Source organism: Chiloscyllium punctatum, chromosome 11 (assembly GCF_047496795.1).
Source record: "Chiloscyllium punctatum isolate Juve2018m chromosome 11, sChiPun1.3, whole genome shotgun sequence".
NCBI classification, from domain to species: domain Eukaryota; kingdom Metazoa; phylum Chordata; class Chondrichthyes; order Orectolobiformes; family Hemiscylliidae; genus Chiloscyllium; species Chiloscyllium punctatum.
The window spans coordinates 21,578,936-21,600,002 of NC_092749.1; the positions used below are offsets into that span (position 1 = coordinate 21,578,936).

Genomic DNA, 21,067 nt, shown 5'->3' on the forward strand with positions numbered 1-21,067 from the left:
CCAGGGCACCTCCCACTGACAGTGACTCGGACACCGGGAGGGACGGCAACCGGAGAGACCATGACAGAGAACGGAGCCGGCGGAGGAGGGGGCCTGGGTCAGGGCCACGGCCACGGCCACAACGGGGAGCTGAGCTGCGGCCCGGAGCCGGGCGAGAGGCCGAGGCCCCGGCTCAAGAAGCCCGAGCTGGGCAACAGAGTGACGGTGGTGCTGGGCGCGCAGTGGGGGGACGAAGGCAAGGGCAAAGTGGTGGATCTGTTGGCGCAGGACGCCGACATCGTGTGCCGCTGCCAGGTGAGGAGAGGGAGAGGAGGGGGACGGAGCGGAGACTCCCGGGGTTTCCCCGTCTCTAACCAGCGAGGCTGGGCCCAGGCCCGGGGCCTCTGTGTTGCCAGAGGAGACAGTCAGCAAACTCCCTCTCTCTGTCCTTGCTCACTCCTCCTTGTCTTCCCTTTCTCTCGTTCTCTTTTTTTTTCCCCCGTTCTCTCCCTCTTTCTTTCTCTTTCTCTCTCCATTTCCTCCCTCTCCTTTTTTCCCATTTCTCTCCCTTTTTTCCTTTCTCTCCCTCTCTCTCTCCCCCACCCCCCCTCTCTCTCCCCCACCCCCCCCTCTCTCTCCCCCACCCCCCTCTCTCTCCCCCCCACCCCCCCTCTCTCTCCCCCCCACCCCCCCTCTCTCTCCCCCCCACCCCCCCTCTCTCTCCCCCCCACCCCCCATCTCACTCCCCCACCCCCCCTCTCTCTCCCCCACCCCCCCTCTCTCTCCCCCACCCCCCCTCTCTCACCCCCACCCCCCCTCTCTCTCCCCCACCCCCCCTCTCTCTCCCCCACCCCCCCTCTCTCTCCCCCACCCCCCCTCTCTCTCCCCCACCCCCCCCCCTCTCTCTCCCCCACCCCCCCCTCTCTCTCCCCCACCCCCCCCCTCTCTCTCCCCCCACCCCCCCTCTCTCTCCCCCACCCCCCCCTCTCTCTCCCCCACCCCCCCCTCTCTCTCCCCCACCCCCCCCTCTCTCTCCCCCACCCCCCCCCTCTCTCTCCCCCACCCCCCCCTCTCTCTCCCCCACCCCCCCCCTCTCTCTCCCCCACCCCCCCCTCTCTCTCCCCCACCCCCCTCTCTCTCCCCCACCCCCCCCCTCTCTCCCCCACCCCCCCCCTCTCCCCCACCCCCCCCCCTCTCTCTCCCCCACCCCCCCCTCTCTCTCCCCCACCCCCCCCTCTCTCCCCCACCCCCCCCTCTCTCTCCCCCACCCCCCCCTCTCTCTCCCCCACCCCCCCCTCTCTCTCCCCCACCCCCCCCTCTCTCTCCCCCACCCCCCCCTCTCTCTCCCCCACCCCCCCCTCTCTCTCCCCCACCCCCCCCTCTCTCTCCCCCACCCCCCCCTCTCTCTCCCCCACCCCCCCCTCTCTCTCCCCCACCCCCCCCTCTCTCTCCCCCACCCCCCCCTCTCTCTCCCCCACCCCCCCCACTCTCTCCCCCACCCCCCCCTCTCTCTCCCCCACCCCCCCCTCTCTCTCCCCCACCCCCCCCTCTCTCTCCCCCACCCCCCCCTCTCTCTCCCCCACCCCCCCCTCTCTCTCCCCCACCCCCCCCTCTCTCTCCCCCACCCCCCCCCTCTCTCTCCCCCACCCCCCCCTCTCTCTCCCCCACCCCCCCTCTCTCTCCCCCACCCCCCCCTCTCTCTCCCCCACCCCCCCCTCTCTCTCCCCCACCCCCCCCTCTCTCTCCCCCACCCCCCCCTCTCTCTCCCCCACCCCCCCCTCTCTCTCCCCCACCCCCCCCTCTCTCTCCCCCACCCCCCCCTCTCTCTCCCCCACCCCCCCCTCTCTCTCCCCCACCCCCCCCTCTCTCTCCCCCACCCCCCCCTCTCTCTCCCCCACCCCCCCCTCTCTCTCCCCCACCCCCCCCTCTCTCTCCCCCACCCCCCCCTCTCTCTCCCCACCCCCCCCTCTCTCTCCCCCACCCCCCCCTCTCTCTCCCCCACCCCCCCCTCTCTCTCCCCCACCCCCCCCTCTCTCTCCCCCACCCCCCCCTCTCTCTCCCCCACCCCCCCCTCTCTCTCCCCCACCCCCCCCTCTCTCTCCCCCACCCCCCCCTCTCTCTCCCCCACCCCCCCCCTCTCTCTCCCCCACCCCCCCCTCTCTCTCCCCCACCCCCCCCTCTCTCTCCCCCACCCCCCCCTCTCTCTCCCCCACCCCCCCCCTCTCTCTCCCCCACCCCCCCCTCTCTCTCCCCCACCCCCCCCCTCTCTCTCCCCCACCCCCCCCTCTCTCTCCCCCACCCCCCCCTCTCTCTCCCCCACCCCCCCCTCTCTCTCCCCCACCCCCCCCTCTCTCTCCCCCACCCCCCCCTCTCTCTCCCCCACCCCCCCCTCTCTCTCCCCCACCCCCCCCTCTCTCTCCCCCACCCCCCCCTCTCTCTCCCCCACCCCCCCCTCTCTCTCCCCCACCCCCCCCTCTCTCTCCCCCACCCCCCCCTCTCTCTCCCCCACCCCCCCCTCTCTCTCCCCCACCCCCCCCTCTCTCTCCCCCACCCCCCCCCTCTCTCTCCCCCACCCCCCCCTCTCTCTCCCCCACCCCCCCCTCTCTCTCCCCCACCCCCCCCTCTCTCTCCCCCACCCCCCCCTCTCTCTCCCCCACCCCCCCCTCTCTCTCCCCCTCCCCTCCCCCCCTCTCTCTCCCCCTCCCCTCCCCCTCCCCTCCCCATCCTCCCCCTCCCCTCCCCTCCCCATCCATCTTTCTTTCTTTCTCTCTCTCTCTCCCTCTCTCTCCCCTTCCTCTTTTTCTGTCCTCCCTCCGGTTTATTTCTGTATTTTGGCGGATTCTGCCTTGACTGTGATGTTTATACTCGACACCCAGTACGCTGCTTCCTCTCTTTAATTGTCTCTGTGCTTTTGGCAAAGAGGAAACCACAGAGACCTTTATTGTTTATATTTTAACTGAGGGAATTCTTGTTTTATTATATTCTTTGGATTAAATTATAAGTGGATAAAGATGTTTATTCGAACCTCGCCCTTGATTCGCTAGTTTCTAATGCCCCTTGGCGGGAGAAATATTTCTGAGTCAGCCGCATGTTCCTGTCTCACTGAGTGTGACAGAGTAATGGGACTAGTTCCTCTCGCCTTTAACCCTCTGGCCTCATTTCTAAATTTCCAACACCCCCAACATACAGTAATTAAAGTATTTGATTGTGAAACCACCAACAGTCACAACTTTCCATTTTAAAATTAAAGGCCATTCACTACAGAGGATACAGATGTGCAAATAATTTGAGGTTTGATCACTGTTCCTTCAGATAAGCATTAAAGTGGCCAAGGGCATATCCCCCTCAGTTGGAAAATAAGATTGTTTTGCCTATTTTGAAACTATACTGAGACAAAGTTTGCCATTTTTAAAAATAAACTCAAACTTGTAAGGGTATTGTGTTCAATGAAATTTTAATGACACACTTAAATAATAACTTGTGCACTAAACTTTGTCTTCCTGAATGCATTGAGGCATTGTGATATTTCATTAGGAGCAAGCAACATGGAAACATCACATTGTCACTAATATTTTCTGTTAAAAGTTGCAGAATTTTTTTGAGGATTGTGCCTGACTCATCAAAGACAAAAGTGAGGACTGCAGATGCTGGAGATTAGATTCGAGAGTGTGGTGCTGGAAAAGCACAGCAGGTCAGGCAGCATCCGATGAGCAGAAAAATTGATGTTTTGGGCAAAAGCACTTCATTTTCCTGCTCCTCGGATGCTGCCTGACCTGTGCTTTTCCAACACCACACTCTCGACTGACTCATTAAATTCTGTCCTTCTAAAGCACTTGCATCCAGCCTGCACTAGAATAGCAAAATTTGCACTTGTGTAGTCTTTTATGCATATTCCAATACAGTGCTTAAAAGTGTCCTATTTGTAATATTAAATATTAAGTGCATACCAAATAAAAGAAACCTCAATGTGCTGTTCATTGTAGAGAAGTGAACCCTCATGTCTTGGTGAAAGTTTGTCTTTCCACCAGTGTCAGCAAAATTACATTATTTAGCCATTCATCTTCATCTTTGAATTTAATTATCAAATTCTTTTGTAGAACAATGTGCACCATTGTAATTAATAAAATTTGAAGTGCTTTCAGATCCTTGGCAGGGACGTGATTAGATGCTGCATAAATGAAAGGCTTTCTTGCATGTGACTACTTATTCGTTTATGGGTACAGCATTTATTGTCTCTCCCTAATTGACTTTGATATGGTGGTATTGAACTCTTGAGTCCTTGTAGTGTATGTATACCCGTGATGCTTTTCCGGAATTTAGAAATGTGTGATGTTAAGATATTTGTAGTATCCCTGTATCACCCTTGAAAGGATGAATGAGTTCTTTGGTATTAAAGCTTACTTATGAACTGTTGTTATGGAACTCTAGATCTTCCATTATCAGAAATAACAATGCTGTGATACAGCAGTCGCTGTTGAGTCAATTCTGTGTCCATAAATATTTCTGGCTTTGATGCAACAGTTTATAGCATCTTTTCTGTTAGTGCACACCGTCTTGGCTTCATTTGGCGAGCCTGCTGAACACGATGAAATGTGTTGCTATGTAAATTTATAATTAGTTTTTGATACCTGTTCGAATGGATCAAGGACTGAACTTCGTTGACTGTTGCTTTGGAACGACTCTGTCAACAGTAAGCAAATTATGCTTCCAAAAAAGGTGCTAATTTTCTTGACTGGGTTGATGTAGTAACTATAGAGAGATCAACATTAAATGATGTATTATGTTCTGTTCCTTTGACGATATGTCAAATTACAGAACATGCAAGCCAAACACACAGACTAGTTTGGTAATGTAACTTTAATAGGGAGTTTGTGAAAGAAGTAGGAACATAAGCAGATATTACTTTACTTCTCTTTCCCCACAACAGTTAGGCAAAACTGTCAACAAAACAAGTGACTCTTGTGAAGTTTAAATTCCCTCATGGTCACTTAGCAACCCTAGAACAGTAACTAATACTGTTTTCTTCAGTATACTTTCTGCTGCAAAATAAAGCCACATCCAAACTTTGCCCTTTTGGACAACATAATTAACACTGGTGTAGCAGTACACTGCATCGGTCCTCACCTACTCAGAAATGGTAATTGAAAGCAGGGCTGACAGTCTTCTGTCTTTACAAGGTAACCTTGGTCATGAAATATTCTTTGGCTTGGGGAACAGATGGCAGACCAAGTCACTTGTCAGTACATTGACTTATGGTGCTACATTTATTACTAGAACTGCTACATGAAGCAGTTTTGTAATGGTCATAGCTGCTGTGCTGCAGAAACCACCCAGTTACATTGCTCAGACTCAATTCATTGGCAACAACATCTGCACATTTGTTTAAAGTGGGCAAATGAGAATTTATTGCTTCTTTTACCTGTTGGGCATAGTTGGTGATTGTGGACACGATATGAGCAAAGTAATTTGACATTATGCTGAAATGCATTGCTATTTTAGAACCTAATATTTCAAATTGTATTGGACTTGTGTTGTAGCTCACTGAGATCGTCCTGATACAGAATTGGTCACCCTCTCATTCACCCAAAACCCCTCTGTGCCCTGAGAATTCTGGAATGTATGAATTTGGTGTCTGTTTATACACAATAGGGTGTCTGAGTTATATATTATATATTTTTTGTTACATTTTTTTCTACTTATAAATTCCACATTGCATTTTACAGAAATTAGAATGTCTGAAACTGAATATCTGATTATTTCATGCACGTAAAATGCTTTATTTAAACAACTTTCTCAGTCTGCCCTGCCACCTTAAGTGATTGTATAGCTCTGAGCTGATCAGACATACACCATAGAATTATGTAGGTGAGGTCATGTCTCACTAATGTAACAAATTTGTTTTGAAGAGCATAATAACTAGGTGGACAGATAAGTCTATGGATGTTGTTCCTCTGAACTTTCAGAAGGTAATTGATAAAATTCAACTGAAGATTATGAACAAAAAATGACCTATGGAATTAGAAATAGTGGGTATGGGTTGATGATTGTTTGTCTAATTGATGGAAGTTAGATTAAAGTGAAGTACTCTGATTGACTTACTGAAACAATGGTGTTCCCAAGGATCTGGACTGGGCCTCTGATTGTCACCATGTGCATGTACCATGACGTTGATGAAGGAATAGAAAGTTCTACATCCAAAGTTTGCAATGCCACTCTGATGGACCAGTCAGTTGTGTAGATGGGAACTGGAAGTTACTACAGTTATACACAGATTAGATGAGTGGACAGAAATTCCAGATGGAGTTCAGTGTAGTACAATATGAAGTAATGAACTGTAAATCTAAGAAAGGCAAATCAAAACATTTTCTTACTGGTGAGAGACTACAGTCTGTAGGAAATGTGAAGGGATCCTGGTTGTCCAGGAACTTGAGTCACGAGAAGCTTGTGGTTCAGATACAAAAAGTAAACAAAGATCGACGAAGTAAGGATGCCAAGAGAAAGGATTCAAAGATGAATAAATAGAGGAAGTTGAGGAGCACTTCGCCTATAATACAGATGTCTAGCCTGCTCCACCCTATAATCTTTGGCTTTATTACATAGCTGTTCATAGCGAGAACCTACTCCCATAAATAATACCCAGTTAAATTGCCCAAATTTTGTTCTGTTCTCTGTTGCTTTGCCCATATTGTCTAAGGTAGTGCTGTCTCGAATATCACTGATTGCCTCACAGTAACTGCTGTTCTGTTGATATGGAGACCAAGTATTCTAACTTTACATTTAATTATCATTTCAGGGTTTATGCATTGAAGTGGTGGAAAACACACTGGGGGGGGAGGAGATGAAGTATTAATTTGGGGGTGGTGGGGTGGAGGGAAAGTATGCTTTCTATTTTTGTCTAACCTTTTTCACAACTACAGGTCATTCCAAGATGGTATATAGCCAAGAAGGTACTTTTCGAGTATAGTCATAGTTGTAAGAAACAGGGCAGCTAATTTACCCTCAGCAAGTTCCCAAAAAGAGCTATGTGGTAATGACCAGGTAATCAGTTTTGTGATGTTGCTTGAGGGATGGATAAATACTGGCTAAGACTTTTCCTGTTCTTCTTAAATTCACACCATGGATTAATTTTTGCATTTACCAAAGAGCATCTTGGTTAACATGTCCAAAAGTGCAACATTTCTTCGGTGCTGCACTGGAATGTTAGCTTTTATTTTTGTATTCAAGTCCTAAGTTGGGTCTTGAACCTCCCACTTTCTGATTCAAAAGCCAACTGAGCCATACATGATACAAATGGTAGAGTTAATGTGTAGAATTTTTGAGTGGGGCAGATAGGAATACAATTATGCATCGTTATATTTGTCACATGGTGTTTTAAGAGTTCAGTGATGGCTGCAGAGATTAACAATGGCTACAATTGTTTATCCTCTATGGTACAAGACCTTAGAGTGCAGGTTCATAGTGCCTTGAAAGTAGAGTCACTGGTAGATAGGATAATGAAGAAGGCTTTCCTTTATTGGTCAGAGTGTTGAGTATCGGAGTTGGGCGATCATGTTGTGGTTGTACAGGGCGTTGGTTATATGTGCAGTTCTCGTCTCCTTCCTATCGGAAGGATGTTGTGAAACTTGAAAGGGTTCAGAAAAGATTTACAAGGATGTTGCCAGGATTGGAGGATTTGAGTTATAGGGAGAGGCTGAATAGGCTGGAGCTGTTTTCCCTGGAGCGTCGGAGACTGCAGGGTGACATTATAGAGGTTTATAAAATCATGAGGGGCGTGGATAGGGTAAGTAGACTAGGTCTTTTCCCTGGGGTGGGGGAATCCAGAACTAGAGGGCATAGGTTTAGGGAGAGAGGGGAAAGTTATAAAAGAGACATAAGGGACAACCTTTTCACACACAGGTTGGTACATGTGTGGAATGAGCTGCTGGAAGAAGTGGTGGAGGCTGCTAGAATTGCAGCATTTAAAAGGCATCTGGATAGATGTAGGAATAGGAAGGATTTAAAGGGATATGAGCCAAGTGTTGGCAAATGGGGCTAAATTAGGTTAGGATATCTGGTTGGCATGGACGAGTTGGACTGTAGGGTCTGTTTCCGTGCTGTACATCTCTAAGTTGTAAATCCTATGTGCTCGTGAGGTATTCTTGATATGCATGCCCCTGAATTAAAATAAGATACTGCTCTGCAGAGAGAAATCTGGGAACAGCTGGGATTTATTCCCTTTTCTTAAGCACTTGTTCTCTGCTTGTGTCCTACTCGATAGGGAGATAGTAACAATCAGGAACCATGTGATGGAGAGGATTGTCAATGTCACAAAAAAACTACATTCACATGTGAATTGTGCATCTATTTACTTCCCTGACGAGTTATAGGAATGCTGATAAGCTAAGAGTGCAAATTCTTTAAGTTTGGCTTGAGGTTCTCCTATCTTGTTTTCATATTTTGAAAACATTTCAGTGTTTGATAATGAATATTTCCCTAACAATGACTATGACGTTTAGTAAAAGAGAAGAATTTGACTAACCAGTTAAACATGTTGTTTTGTTGACTTTTTTTAAACATATGCTCATAGTTGAAACAAGTTTTCATTCTTGCTGTCAAATTGAAACATTTAAGATCATGGCCTTTTCCTCTTAATTTTGTTGGCGTGGTAAAAATGTTGTTGGCTACTTTATTCGCCTTGATGTAGATCATTAAACCAATGACTGCTCTCTACAACCAGGATGAGCAGCAAAACTAGGGAAGACAATGGTGTAGTGGTAATGTCACTGGCCTAGTAATCCAGAACTCCAAGTTAATGTTCTGAGAACATGAAATTGAATGCCACCATGGCAAATGGTAAAATGTGAATTCAATTTCTTTTTTTGAAAAAACGTCTGATATAAAAAGTTAGTCTTTTGGCCACCATATAGCCATTGTCTTGAAAATACATCTGGTTCACTCAAGTCCTTCCTGGTCAAACCGTCATGTTTCCAGATACATCGCATTACCCCTCTGGGCAATTAGGGATGGGCAGTAAAGCCTGGCATAGCTAGCAACTTCCATATCCCATGATCAAATTTAAAAAAAAATTTAGTTCTGGAACATGTAAACAAAAGTTATGATTTTCTTGGGATTCTTGATTAAACTGAACTTGGACAAACTCTAAGGTGGTATCACTGGACTATTTATTTAGTCTTATTGCCAAGTTTTTCTCTAGTAACTGCTGGTATTCAGTGTGTCACTTAATGGCTTGACCTTCAGTGTGATCCACAAGTGAGCTGCTATTTGCTGCACTATTTTTGGAAACAGTAAAGTTTGCATATCTGATTGGCTACACAGAACCTGAGGCATTTGCTAAGCGACACCCAAAGGTTGAATGTTAATTTGCAAACTAAAATATTAATTGCCTTGCACAGCGAAGGATCCATTTGTCAAGATATTGTTAAATAATGGGCAAAGTCTGTTTGATTAACATTAAAAAGATAGATTTATAATTTATTTAATATTAAAATAATGTTAATTAAAAATAATTCTACTTACATTAACACTTGAAACACCATGGCATAAAAAGCTATGGCCACGTGCTGGAAAATGGGATTAAAGTAGATATGCAGTTGATGACAAGTGTGGACATGTGAGCCAAATGATGCCTTTGTGCTGTAAGATTCTGTGACTGTATAATTCTTGAGACTTGCTGTTTGTCACATCTATATCTTGTTATATTTACAAATACTTAAGTGCTGGTTATGCAGCATAGTATTTTATCAATGCGTACTGTTATAGCCTGTATCATCTTGTAAAAACAGCACTTGCATAATTTTTTTTTCATTTTTTCATCAACCTGTTCAGATATGTTATACATACCTCTGGAACAAATTGGTCTTGAACCTGGCCCTCAACCATAACACAATATATTACATTTCTTGCTCATCAATGTGTTATATTCTCCCAGTGTAATTTTAATCCAGGCCTCTGGCTCAGAGGTAACGACACTAGCACCACAAGAACTATAACATATTAATTTCTTTCTTTATTAACCTGTTTTTCTAATCAAGCTGTTCAAGATGTTCCGAGATGGAGCAGGTAGAACTTGAATCTGGACCCCTCAGTCCAGAGGGAAGGACAGTACCACCGTGTCACAAGCGGGTCCAAATGCAATATTATTGGTGGTACGGTGGTTTAAACCACCTGTCTTTGCTTGCCATGTTCTTCCTATGAGAATAAATGCAAGTATTCCTAACGATTAATTGGGAGTAAGACCATAGAGTATTCACTGATATGCATTATTGCTGTGAGCAATATTTTAAGTCGTCAGCAAATTATTGTAGAACGCAAACCTAATTTCCAGCGTTGCTGAATAAGCATGTGATTGCAGTTCCCAGTGGCGTTATTGGAAAAGTGTTTATTTTCTTTTCGAATCCCTACAGAGTGGAAAAAGGTCTTTTGGCCCAACAAGTCCACACTAATCCTCCGAAGAGTAATCCACCCAGACTCATTCCTACCCTATATTATTCCTGACTAATGCACCTGGCCTACACATCCCTGAACACTGTGGCCAATTCACTTAACCTGCACATCTTTGGATTGTGGGAGGAAACCCACGCAGACATGGGGAGAATGCGCAAATTCCACACAGTCACCCGAGGCTGGAATCGTACTTGGGTCCCTGACACTCTTTGGGGCAGCAATGATAACCACTATGCCACCCTTGTGTATGGTGTGAAAGGCAGTAAAAACACTAGCCGTTAGCTTCATTATCAGTTCCGTTCAAAGCACGCTTTTCTGTTCAGTTCAGAAAACACCAGAGTTGAATTCAGAAGCAAGTGTTAGACCATAAGAGTTGGAGCCATATTAGGCCATTTGCCCCACTGAGTGTTCTCTGCCATTCAATCATGGCTGAAGTGTTTCTCAAATCCTCTCTCCTGCCTTCTGTAACAGAGACAGACATAGACGTCATATGGGAATCCACAAGGCGATTGGAGGAATAGAAAATTTGCAAGTAGAAAAGGCAGCAGTTTTAGAGAATAAACAAGGGGACGCCACAATATTAGTGGAGAAAAGCTCAAACCTAAAGATGTTAGAAAAATAATAACATGCTTTCATTAAACAAGACGGGCCATTCCAAAGCTAATTGCTTTAAGTTAAATGGCAAACTGATTGTAGTCGTATAACTGCTAAAAGAATGCTCCGAAAAATGTGCTTCAGAAAACAAAATGGTATTTAAACTGTGATTATAGTATAAAGAGAATAGTTTTCCTTAGAATCCACTAAGAAGGGTGAGATGACTTTGAAGGGTCAAGGAAATGCTTTCTTAGTAATTGCTACATAGAATCAGACCACTATAAATTCTGAATATTTGTATTGCAATGGAGAGATATTTCCTTATTCTTCTGATCAAAGAGGAAAGCCAATAGAGATATTGAGACACACTGGAATAGGTCAGTCACTGATAGTAGCTGATCATTTTTTTTTGCCTTTCAGGCAGAATAATGCAAAAGAAAATGTGAACTGGAGATAAAAATGGAGGTTACAAATCAGTCCCTTGTAGCAAGTTGGATTAGAGAGTATCTTAGTAAATGAAGAATTTCTAATTGGACTAGTGAAACAAATCCTGACAGAAGGAAATTATTTCATCTTGGGAAATGACTTAGCTGGTTCAAAAATATTAGAAAAACCATTGAAGGTAAAATTAACTGAGATGCCACAAGAATTTATGGATTGTTGACTGTCGTGACTTGTGCCCACAGAAGACAGGATGAGTCATTGTCTAAGGAAAATATTTGAAAATCCACTGATCCAAACCAAGTTTTGAAAATGGACCAGGTATATCTAACCCATAAAATGGAGAACAAATACAAACCAACCTCTGACCAGCCCATCAGACTTCTCAAAAAAAAACTGGTGCGCTGTACTTTGTGATCAACCTTTGTGAATTAAATGAGCCTTTGTAGTCTGTTTTGACATAAACGATGACCCAAGTGTGAAAAATACTTCAACCAAAAATCAGACTTGTCTCTGAATGGCTTGAAAATTTTTCCATTGCGTTTGTTGGAAGCTTGGTTAATTGTAGATTTTAAGAAATAAAAATACAATATATACAAGACCTTTCATGTCTGTCTAAGTTTATAAAAAATACCGGTCACAGTATGTTTAGTGAATACAATGTCAGCCTAACTAATACTGAATTTTCTCATTACTAGCCCAAAGGTTGAGCCTTCAAGTCTGACTTCACATTTTGGGCATATAACTTGGGTGAATGCTTCAGGGCAGAATCAAGAGAATATGATGTCAGTATTTCAGATGACCATTGAAGATCAAAGAGGAACAGTATGTTCTGGCTAGCATTCCCCCCTCAATCTAAACTGATAAAAATCAGAATAACTCATCATTCACCCTGTTGCTGTTATTTGGAGTCTTGCTCTGTGCAAAATGGCTGCTACAAATTTCACTTACTTTCAAAATAACTTGCTGTATGTGAAAAAGTTTTGAATATCTTGACATCTTAAGATATTACATAAATGCAGATCTCTTCTTGCATTACTGTGACGTGATCTAGTTAGTAGTTCACTGGTTGACAGCCTCCATTTCTAACATGCGGTGAGGCACAACTAACTGAGGTGCTACCGTGCAATAGACTGGAGTGCTGTCTTTACCTGGAGGCATGGAGTTTGGGTCCAGTTCAGGATCACACAACACAAGTCTGTACTGGCCATACAGGTCACTAATGAAACAAAGTTGAACCTTATCAATCCAAGCATGCAATTCAGTGCTAAATTAATCTCCTGTAAAAGGTCTGATGGAGGCTGGTGTGAAAAATAGAAATGTCAAGCTGATCATGTGGCATGGAGTTCTGATCTAAGGTTATGGTTAAACATGGTGCAACAGAGTGAAAAGAGCTTTACTCTGCTTCTGACTGTAAGTTTGGTGTATGCTAGACATCTCAATTTTTAAACCTTTTTCCTTCAATATACAGAGATATATTGCAATAGATCTATAGCTGGAATTACATTCCCAGAAGTGGTATCTGTTTTTAAAGTGATATAGTTTCGCAATATAAAACATGCAGGTGGGGGGGGGGGAAGGGTGGATTTGGAAAAGTATGTAAAACATTCTTGAATACTAGCATTGCCCACCCTGTGAGGTAAATATACTTAAAGCAAGCAATGGTCCAAAACAACAGCTTGTCTGGGGAGTAACATTGAATAAGTCTATGGAAATATTTATCAAATCCACCCTTTCGGTGACGGAGCTAAGTTTGGTTTGGCGAAGGACCATGTTATTCTTTGTAATTTTAATTTAATTAATTCTATGCTGTTTTTTCAACATAAACAGGGCTTGTGAGGCCATTTTAATTTTTCCAATTGGTTTGTACTCATGCTGAACAAATGTTCAGGTGGACATTACCCACATAATAAATTGTTGATACCATTGATGTTTCTATAAGTTGAATTATCATCCATCTTTTAAAGATGTTTACAAGCCAATCATTCTATACATGCTGCACATTCTCTTGCATTCATTTTTACAGCTTGGCTTAATTTGTTTTGAAGAACAGTGTTTCTTCTCATTATTAAACATTCTGCATTGAATCTTAAAATAGCAGGTGTGAAATATTTTTCAGTTGTATGAAGGTGAACTTGTTCACTGTTATCCTGAACTATATTTAAAAATGAAATTGGAATCTTGGGAGAAGGAATAATTTGACAGGGTCAAGAAGTTTACTTCTTCTGGTGATTAGGTAGGAAAATAGGGGGGGGGGGGGAGAACCTTAAGTTGTAGGAAATCCCAGAATCAAGTTTAACTTAGGTTTTACTAATTTTTCTTGTGGGGTCGAGCCTGTTTTTTTAGATTAGATTAGATTACTTACAGTGTGGAAACAGGCCCTTCGGCCCAACAAGTCCACACCGCCCCGCCGAAGCGTAACCCACCCATACCCCTACATCTACATTTACCCCTTACCTAACACTATGGGCAATTTAGCATGGCCAATTCACCTGACCTGCATATCATTGGACTGTGGGAGGAAACCGGAGCACCCGGAGGAAACCCACGCAGACACGGGGAGAATGTGCAAACTCCACACAGTCAGTCGCCTGAGGCGGGAATTGAACCCGGGTCTCAGGTGCTGTGAGGCAGCAGTGCTAACCACTGTGCCACCGTGCCACTGTTATTTGGTAACTCTAAAACACCTCCACCCAGAAAATAACTCACTCAGTAGCTCACCATTTAAATCATGAAGAGCTGAATGGTGACTGAGGTCTAGTATCTCGCTGTATCACAGGCCTCAACATTGGCCATCTTGGTTGGCAGAAGCTGTCCGCCTACTGGAGACCAGCGATGTCCAGGAACTAAATTCTGCCATTTGAAACATACCCCTCGGGCAATTAAGCAACAAGCATGTAAGTTTTTCTTTCCCTCCTTAGGTAGGGCAGGGTTGAAGGTGAGAACTGGAGTGGCTTTCTGAGGCCACCTCCTTTCTTGCCATCTGTGCCTCCTATTTCCCCCAGATTGGAGCAACTGGTGGCCGTCTTGCAACTTGGCAAGCAGTTTGTTCTGATTTCAGTTAGAAAGCTCGCTTCAAAACAGAAAATGCTGGAGATATCCAGCAGGTCTAGTGGTATCTGTGGAGAGAGAAACAGTGTTCATGATTCTAGTTTAATATGATTTCTTCAGCACGAAAAAGGGCTGGAAATGCTGTTAACGTAGGAGGAGGAGCGAATGGAACAGATTGTGCATCCTCACCATTTTTTTTTAAATAGAGTGCTAATAGTAGTAAAGGAATGATTGAGATTGTAAAGTAGGCGTAAATGATAGTGTAAAGAAACCCATAAATAAGTGCTGGGAAGGGGTTGTAGTCAAAATGAAGAATAGAAGCCATGTTCTGAAGTTGTTGAAACCAGAGTTGAACCCTTGAGGTCCTTAAGTGATAATTAATGGTCACTTAATTGTCAGTGAATCGATAAAGCCTCCATCATCATGTCTTTTCAGCAATTAATTGGAGAGGTGGTGAGATGGGATGAGGTAATCTCCAACTCAACAATTATCTCCTCTTGTCATCACCCCCAAAGATGGGAGGATATCACACAGTGAGTGTTGACTATGATGGCTGTCTTAGAGCAAGCGAAGATGGAGCTGAGTGTTAGTGAGCCTTAAGTATGTTTGCATAGAATGAACCTACACCTGTTCCAGGATGCCGTTTATCATCTTGCTTTATATGACGAGTGACACATTTTTAGCCCAAACTGCATACACGTACTTACTGCTTGCCTTCTGGAAGATCTGTTTTGCAGTTAGCATCCCCACTAAATTTACAAGCCAGTGACCATCTTTCAGTTTTGCATGAATATATGAATTGTGCTAAGTAACTGGAGGAGCCATTGAGACTTAATCAAGCAGGACTTGCTTTTGATTCTTTTGGTCAACCACTTTTTAGTTTAGCAGAATGTTACTGTTGTTGGTGAGGTCTCTACTGAAGTTACAACACTAGTTTGGGACAATGAGGAAGTCCCTAGTGCTCCTCTTATAAATGTATATTCTGATCCAATTCGGGTAAGTTTAAGATTTAAGTTTTAATTTTACTTCTTACGACATCAATCTGGATAAAGGAAACAAATACTTAATGGGAACTGGAAGAGATATTTATTAACATGCCTTTCACTTGAGGAGATAGCACCAATACTAATTGCCAATTTTCAGTTGTTTGCAATTTGACTACCTCCATGTCAAAGAAATGACCAGGTCCTTTAAACTGTTGGTCCTGTGATGGTTTTGATCTGAAAATCATGCAAGTGCCAAAAAGTTGCCAAGCTTTGATTATAACTAATCAAAATTTTAGTTAGGCCACGTTTGGAATATTGCCAAACTACCAGAAGGACATGGACGCTTTGGAGAAGGTGCACAGAAGGTTCACCAAGATGTTGCCTGGTCTGGAGTGTTTTACTTATGAGGGAGAGGTTGGATAAACTCTGATTGCTTTCACTGGAAAGACAGAGGCTGAGGGGTGATCTGACAGGTCTACAAAATTGAGGGGCATAGATAGAGTGGATAGTCAGAGGCTTTTTCCCAGGTTGGAAATGTTAATTGGAAATGTTAACCACAAATGAGCGCAGGATCAAGGTGAGAGGGAGAAAGTTTAGGAGAGAAATGAGGACACAATCTTTCTCTTGTGTGGTAGGTGCCTGGAATGCATTGCCAGTGGAGGTGGTTGAATTAGGCATGTTAGCAACATTTAAGGTGTATCTTGAGAGACGTGAATGTGAGGCGAGCAGAGTGATAGATGCTGAGCATGAGCACCGTGGCTCAGTGGTTAGCACTGCTGCCTCACAGCGCCAGGGACCCGGGTTCAATTCCTGCCTCGGGCAACTGCCTGTGTGGAGTTTGCACATTCTCCCCATGTCTGCGTGGGTTTCCTCCGGGTACTCTGGTTTCCTCCCACAGTCCAAAGATGTGCAGGTCAGGTGAATTGGCCATGCTAAATTGCCCGTAGTGTTCGGTGGATTAGTCAGGGATAAATATGGGGGGGTTGGTTTCTCTTCGGAGGGTTGGTGTAGACTTGTTGGGCCGAAGGGCCTGTTTCCACACTGTAGGTAATCTAATTTAATAAGCAGCAGGTCTAAATGAGGATTAGGGATTGGCACAGTCTTGGTTTGAAGGCTGTTCCTGTGCAGTATTGTACAATAAGATTATGCCTTATCAAAGTATTATTGACATGCAAGGAATGAGTTATTATTCAAAAGTTGAAGATACTTCATTTATGTATTTGAAAGTCAAAGATCTTAAATTTATCACAGCTGAAGAAGACATTAGTGATCACTTCTTTAAATTCTGACTGATCTACTGTAGAGCTGGATCAAGACTGACCTCTGTGAGGAATACAGTCTTTCAAAGATTGTGTCAAATGGCCCAGTTTTTGAAGAGACTGCAATGTATCTAAAACTTAAATGACTTGTCATGTTGGGGACAGTTTAATCTGCCTGTGAAAGTTACTGTATTGCTTTAAAAAAGAAAGGAACAATTTGCTTCTAAATTGATGGTTTATAGGTTATGCTCTAAATGCAATCTGCCTGTTCTGTGCTAAATCCACCAAACCCTGTGACGTAAAGTTAAGTTGTTGACTCGAGGCACATTGCGTCCATTCGTTATATATAGGGATAGACTTCAGTTTTCAGTTGCCACAACCCTGCATGCAAATGTTGCCTTTTTCAGTGAACACAAGGTGAAAAACTACTAACTTGTCAAACTTGGATCCATGTCAGTCTAGGCTAGATTGCTAGTTGCTGCTGGTTCTTGCTTCCTGGCCCTCTTTTTAAGGATCATGCCCTTAATCACACAAAAGAAAATGTAAAACTCAAGGTGATTGAGAGAAAGTTGAAATAACATAAGGAAAAACTTTTTTATGAGTGAATGACAAAGATGTGAAATGCCCTGGTTATAGTACGGTTGAAATGGATTCAGAAGTAGCTTTCAAATGGAAATTAACTAAAAACTTCGAAAACATTTTGCTTGAATACACAGGCAAGAGTAAGGGGAAGTGGAACTGGCTGAATTGCTCTTTTAAAGAGCTGTCATGGAATCAGTGGCACTTGGCCTCTTACTGTGTGGTACTGTTTCATGTTGTGCAATTGGAGTCACCCTCCACCTACTTAAACAAGTCATGCTGCACTTTCGCGTTGGGTTTATAGCAATTTGAAACAAGACCCCAATTGGTGCCAATCTGCTGGTATTCTAAATGTAGTATGAGATGGATCTGTAAAGAACTGGGGCTGTCGAGGCCACGTTTTACCTGTTACTGATGCTCTTATGAGTGCGTGATACAGGTTAAATTGGGCTGGGTTCTGATATAAAAGACATACAGAAATCTCAAGTTATCAGATTAAATTATGATTTTATGTTTCTTAAAGTGTATTTCCATTTGAAAGAAGCTGAACCTATTAACATCTCTCACATGATTTTGCGTGAGTGAAGATATTCCAAAGTGGTTCCACCCTGTAATAAATGCCCAATGCTCTTCACAAAGGAGCTGCTTTTAGGATTTATTTACAAGAGGATGGTTTTAATTTCCTTTGCAATACATTCTATTATTAATAAATGCAATAAGGACAATCTTGTACAGCAGTTCGGATTGTTCTCCCTTCCCAGCCAAAACATTTTGAGATGTGATTTTGAATTCATCCAATCCAACTTGGCTTCTCCCTGCAATCAAATAATGTTGTCGCCATTGGTGAGATTGCTGCTGTGCAGTGAAAGGGACTTGAATTTCTTTCATTAGCTGAAAAGGGTATGCACGTTTTTACTATTCCATGCTGCATGGAAATGAGTTAATCTCCATCAACAGCAACTTCATCTGTACTAAATGTAAATGATAGGCTTTACAGAATATGTATCATAGGACTTTCTCTTCTCTCCATACCACAAACCCAAAAGAGCTTTATTGTTGAATGCTACTGACTTTTTTTTCATCAGGCCATGTTTTACAAGTGTGTTTTGTTTTATTCTAAAATTAGTTTGCCTTGTCTCTTTGCATTATACTCCTGACCTAATTAAAAATCACTTTGATGTCTCTTTGTAGTTATGACCAGCATGCATTGTCCTTGCTTTGCTATCTCTGCAGTAATGACATTGATACTACCAACAGAGGTGTTTGAGGATATGTCTCCAAGAATGATTTCTCTTTCCACTCCTGATCTATTTCCCAATGGACTATTCAACGATTTAACCTTGGTGACTTCCTCTTGCTCATCTACTTATTGCTTTTTAGTGACAATGTCTGCAGGTTGCAATCTACCACATGTGCACTGACCGTCATCCAGCACTATTTCTCCCCTCCTACCCCCACCATCCCAGTATTGTTAGGTTACAGGACCTGCTCAGCATTCAGTAATCGATGAACTGCTGTTTCTTTTAAGTTGTACATTGGAAGATGGAAGCCATTGTCTTTGTCTTCTGTCATAAATTTCATTTGCTTGTTATTGATTCCATCCCCTTACCATTCTATCTCTGGTGAAATCAGATTGTTGTCGTCTCCAAGAGATCCATTCAACTTTAAACCCAAGGTGCCTGTAATATAATATGCCTGTAGTTGTAACATTACCTTACATCTGCTTCAGCCATCTGAAGCTGAACCACTCCATCCATACCTTTGTTACCTTCCACTTAACTAATCCAGAACTTTTTTGGCCTGTCTACAATTCTCTGAAAACTTGGCTCATACGAAATATTGCTGTCAGATTTTATCCTGTGCCAAATCCTACTTGCTCAACATCTCTTTCCTTGCTATTTATTGTCTGTCTCTGATGACCTTGTCATTAAATCATCCTCGTAATCTTGCTCCTCCCTATCTCAGTAACCTAATCCAACCATATATTCCTCCATCCCTTTGTCGCTAACCATGAATACGAAATACCTTCTTTCACCTCACCATAAGCTGCCATGCCTTGAATTTCCATATGCTGTGGAATTCCTTCTGCAACATTATTTTTTTCTCCATCTCTGAAAGCATGTGATCACCCCATACATAATGTGTCGTCCTTCAGTTGAATTTTGTTTTGGGAACCATATTGGGAGCTTTTGTTTAACAGTATGTGCTGGAAAATACATCTTGCACATTCATTGGTTGCTCAATTACCCAGTAATTTGAACAAACGGATCTTGGACTTCTATCAAATTTTAGCTACATAAAAGATGCATTCTGATTTCAGTTTGTTTTGGCAAGGGAGCAATTGTCAAATTGAATTAATAGTTTACATATTTTAAATCCTCTTTGCAAAGCACAGGGGCGGTATTGTTTTCATTTTCTTTTTACAGTCATCCAGTGGGTGTGCTGTCTTGGAGCTGGATTTACATTGACTAAACACAGTTTTAAGCATCGGATTCGACAGTCTGGTGTTTGGTCTGTGCTGTTCATGACACATCTTTGGATAAGGGTTCAAGAAATTAGGTGGTACAGTAATAGATTTCCCTAAAGTCCAGGGTTTCCACTCAGTGAAAATTTTAGTTGCTCGAGTAAGCAACGAATAATTGGTTCGCAGTTGTCACTTCTGGAAAAGAAAACCTGCGATGCATTTGAAAATACCAACCATCCTAAGATTAGATTAATTCCCTGATTAATAAAAGATGCTACAGGACTGCAAGTTATTGTAGTTTCAGGCGTCTATCATGTGGGCCAATTGAACAAGCTGTTCATTTGAAGGTGTAACTCATCAGTGAGCTGACTGAAGGTGCTTCTCCGTGGCTGAATATCAGCCTTTATTTGGACTTCAGTGGTATGCGACAGTAAAATAGAGAAATAACCATTTGAAGGAGGATTGTGGCTCGACAGGAGCTCTTTGTCAAGAGTTTCCATTCAGCTGTGTTTGTTTAGTTGGTTTGCTGCTTCAAATGTCCTGAATATTTGTGGATTAGCAAACAGGATCTGATTTACTGCTATGACAGTTTGTGTTATTTTAGGAATCATTTATATTCCAATACTTCTTCGTGTATAATGTGATGCTTCCTATGACTTCCAAGAGTAAATGCCATTACCCTTATCTGTCTATTTTCTCTCTTTAAACACCCACCACCATCACCATTCCACTCTCTCCACACCCCCCCTATATTTAGCCAGAGAAATGCTCAATTGAAAGTCATCAAAGGCATACAAAAGCAAAGTGCTGTGGACGTATGAAACCTGTAAAGCAGAAAATGTCTGAAATACTCAGGTCTGAGAGAGAAACAATTACTGTATCATGTTTGTGACTTTACATCAGAGCTGGCAACATTAGCAATATAGTCGGTTTTGAGTAATAAGTTAGGGTAGGATGGGAAGATCAACAAATGTAGATATGTGATATGGTGGACAACTGGAAATATTCAACTAAGAATTCCTGGTGCAAGACTAGATAGAGTGGTTAGAGGGATAGTACAGATGCAAAAGATGTGTAGAGGGGGTATTAATAGCAATGGCTGCCATCTGAAAGCAAAGAAAAAGGAAGCAAAATAGGGTAGAGGTAATGATCTAAAATTCATGAATTCAGTCATTGAGTCCAGAAGACTATAAAGTGCTAGTTGAAAGGTGCTGCTGCTTTGGTTTGCATTGAGCTTCATTAGAACATGAAGGTATACCAGAATATAAAGG

General features: G+C 43.4%; 1 protein-coding gene across 1 annotated transcript in view; it reads left to right on the top strand.

Moving 5' to 3' along the window:
• The first annotated feature begins 2 nt into the window (after positions 1–2).
• Positions 3–21,067, top strand: part of adss2 (adenylosuccinate synthase 2) — an 81,340-nt gene continuing 60,275 nt past the window's right edge. The window contains exon 1 of the mRNA XM_072580459.1: positions 3–294. Coding sequence (XP_072436560.1) covers positions 61–294 — 234 coding nt within the window. The 5' untranslated portion in view covers positions 3–60. The remainder of the gene's footprint in view (positions 295–21,067) is intronic.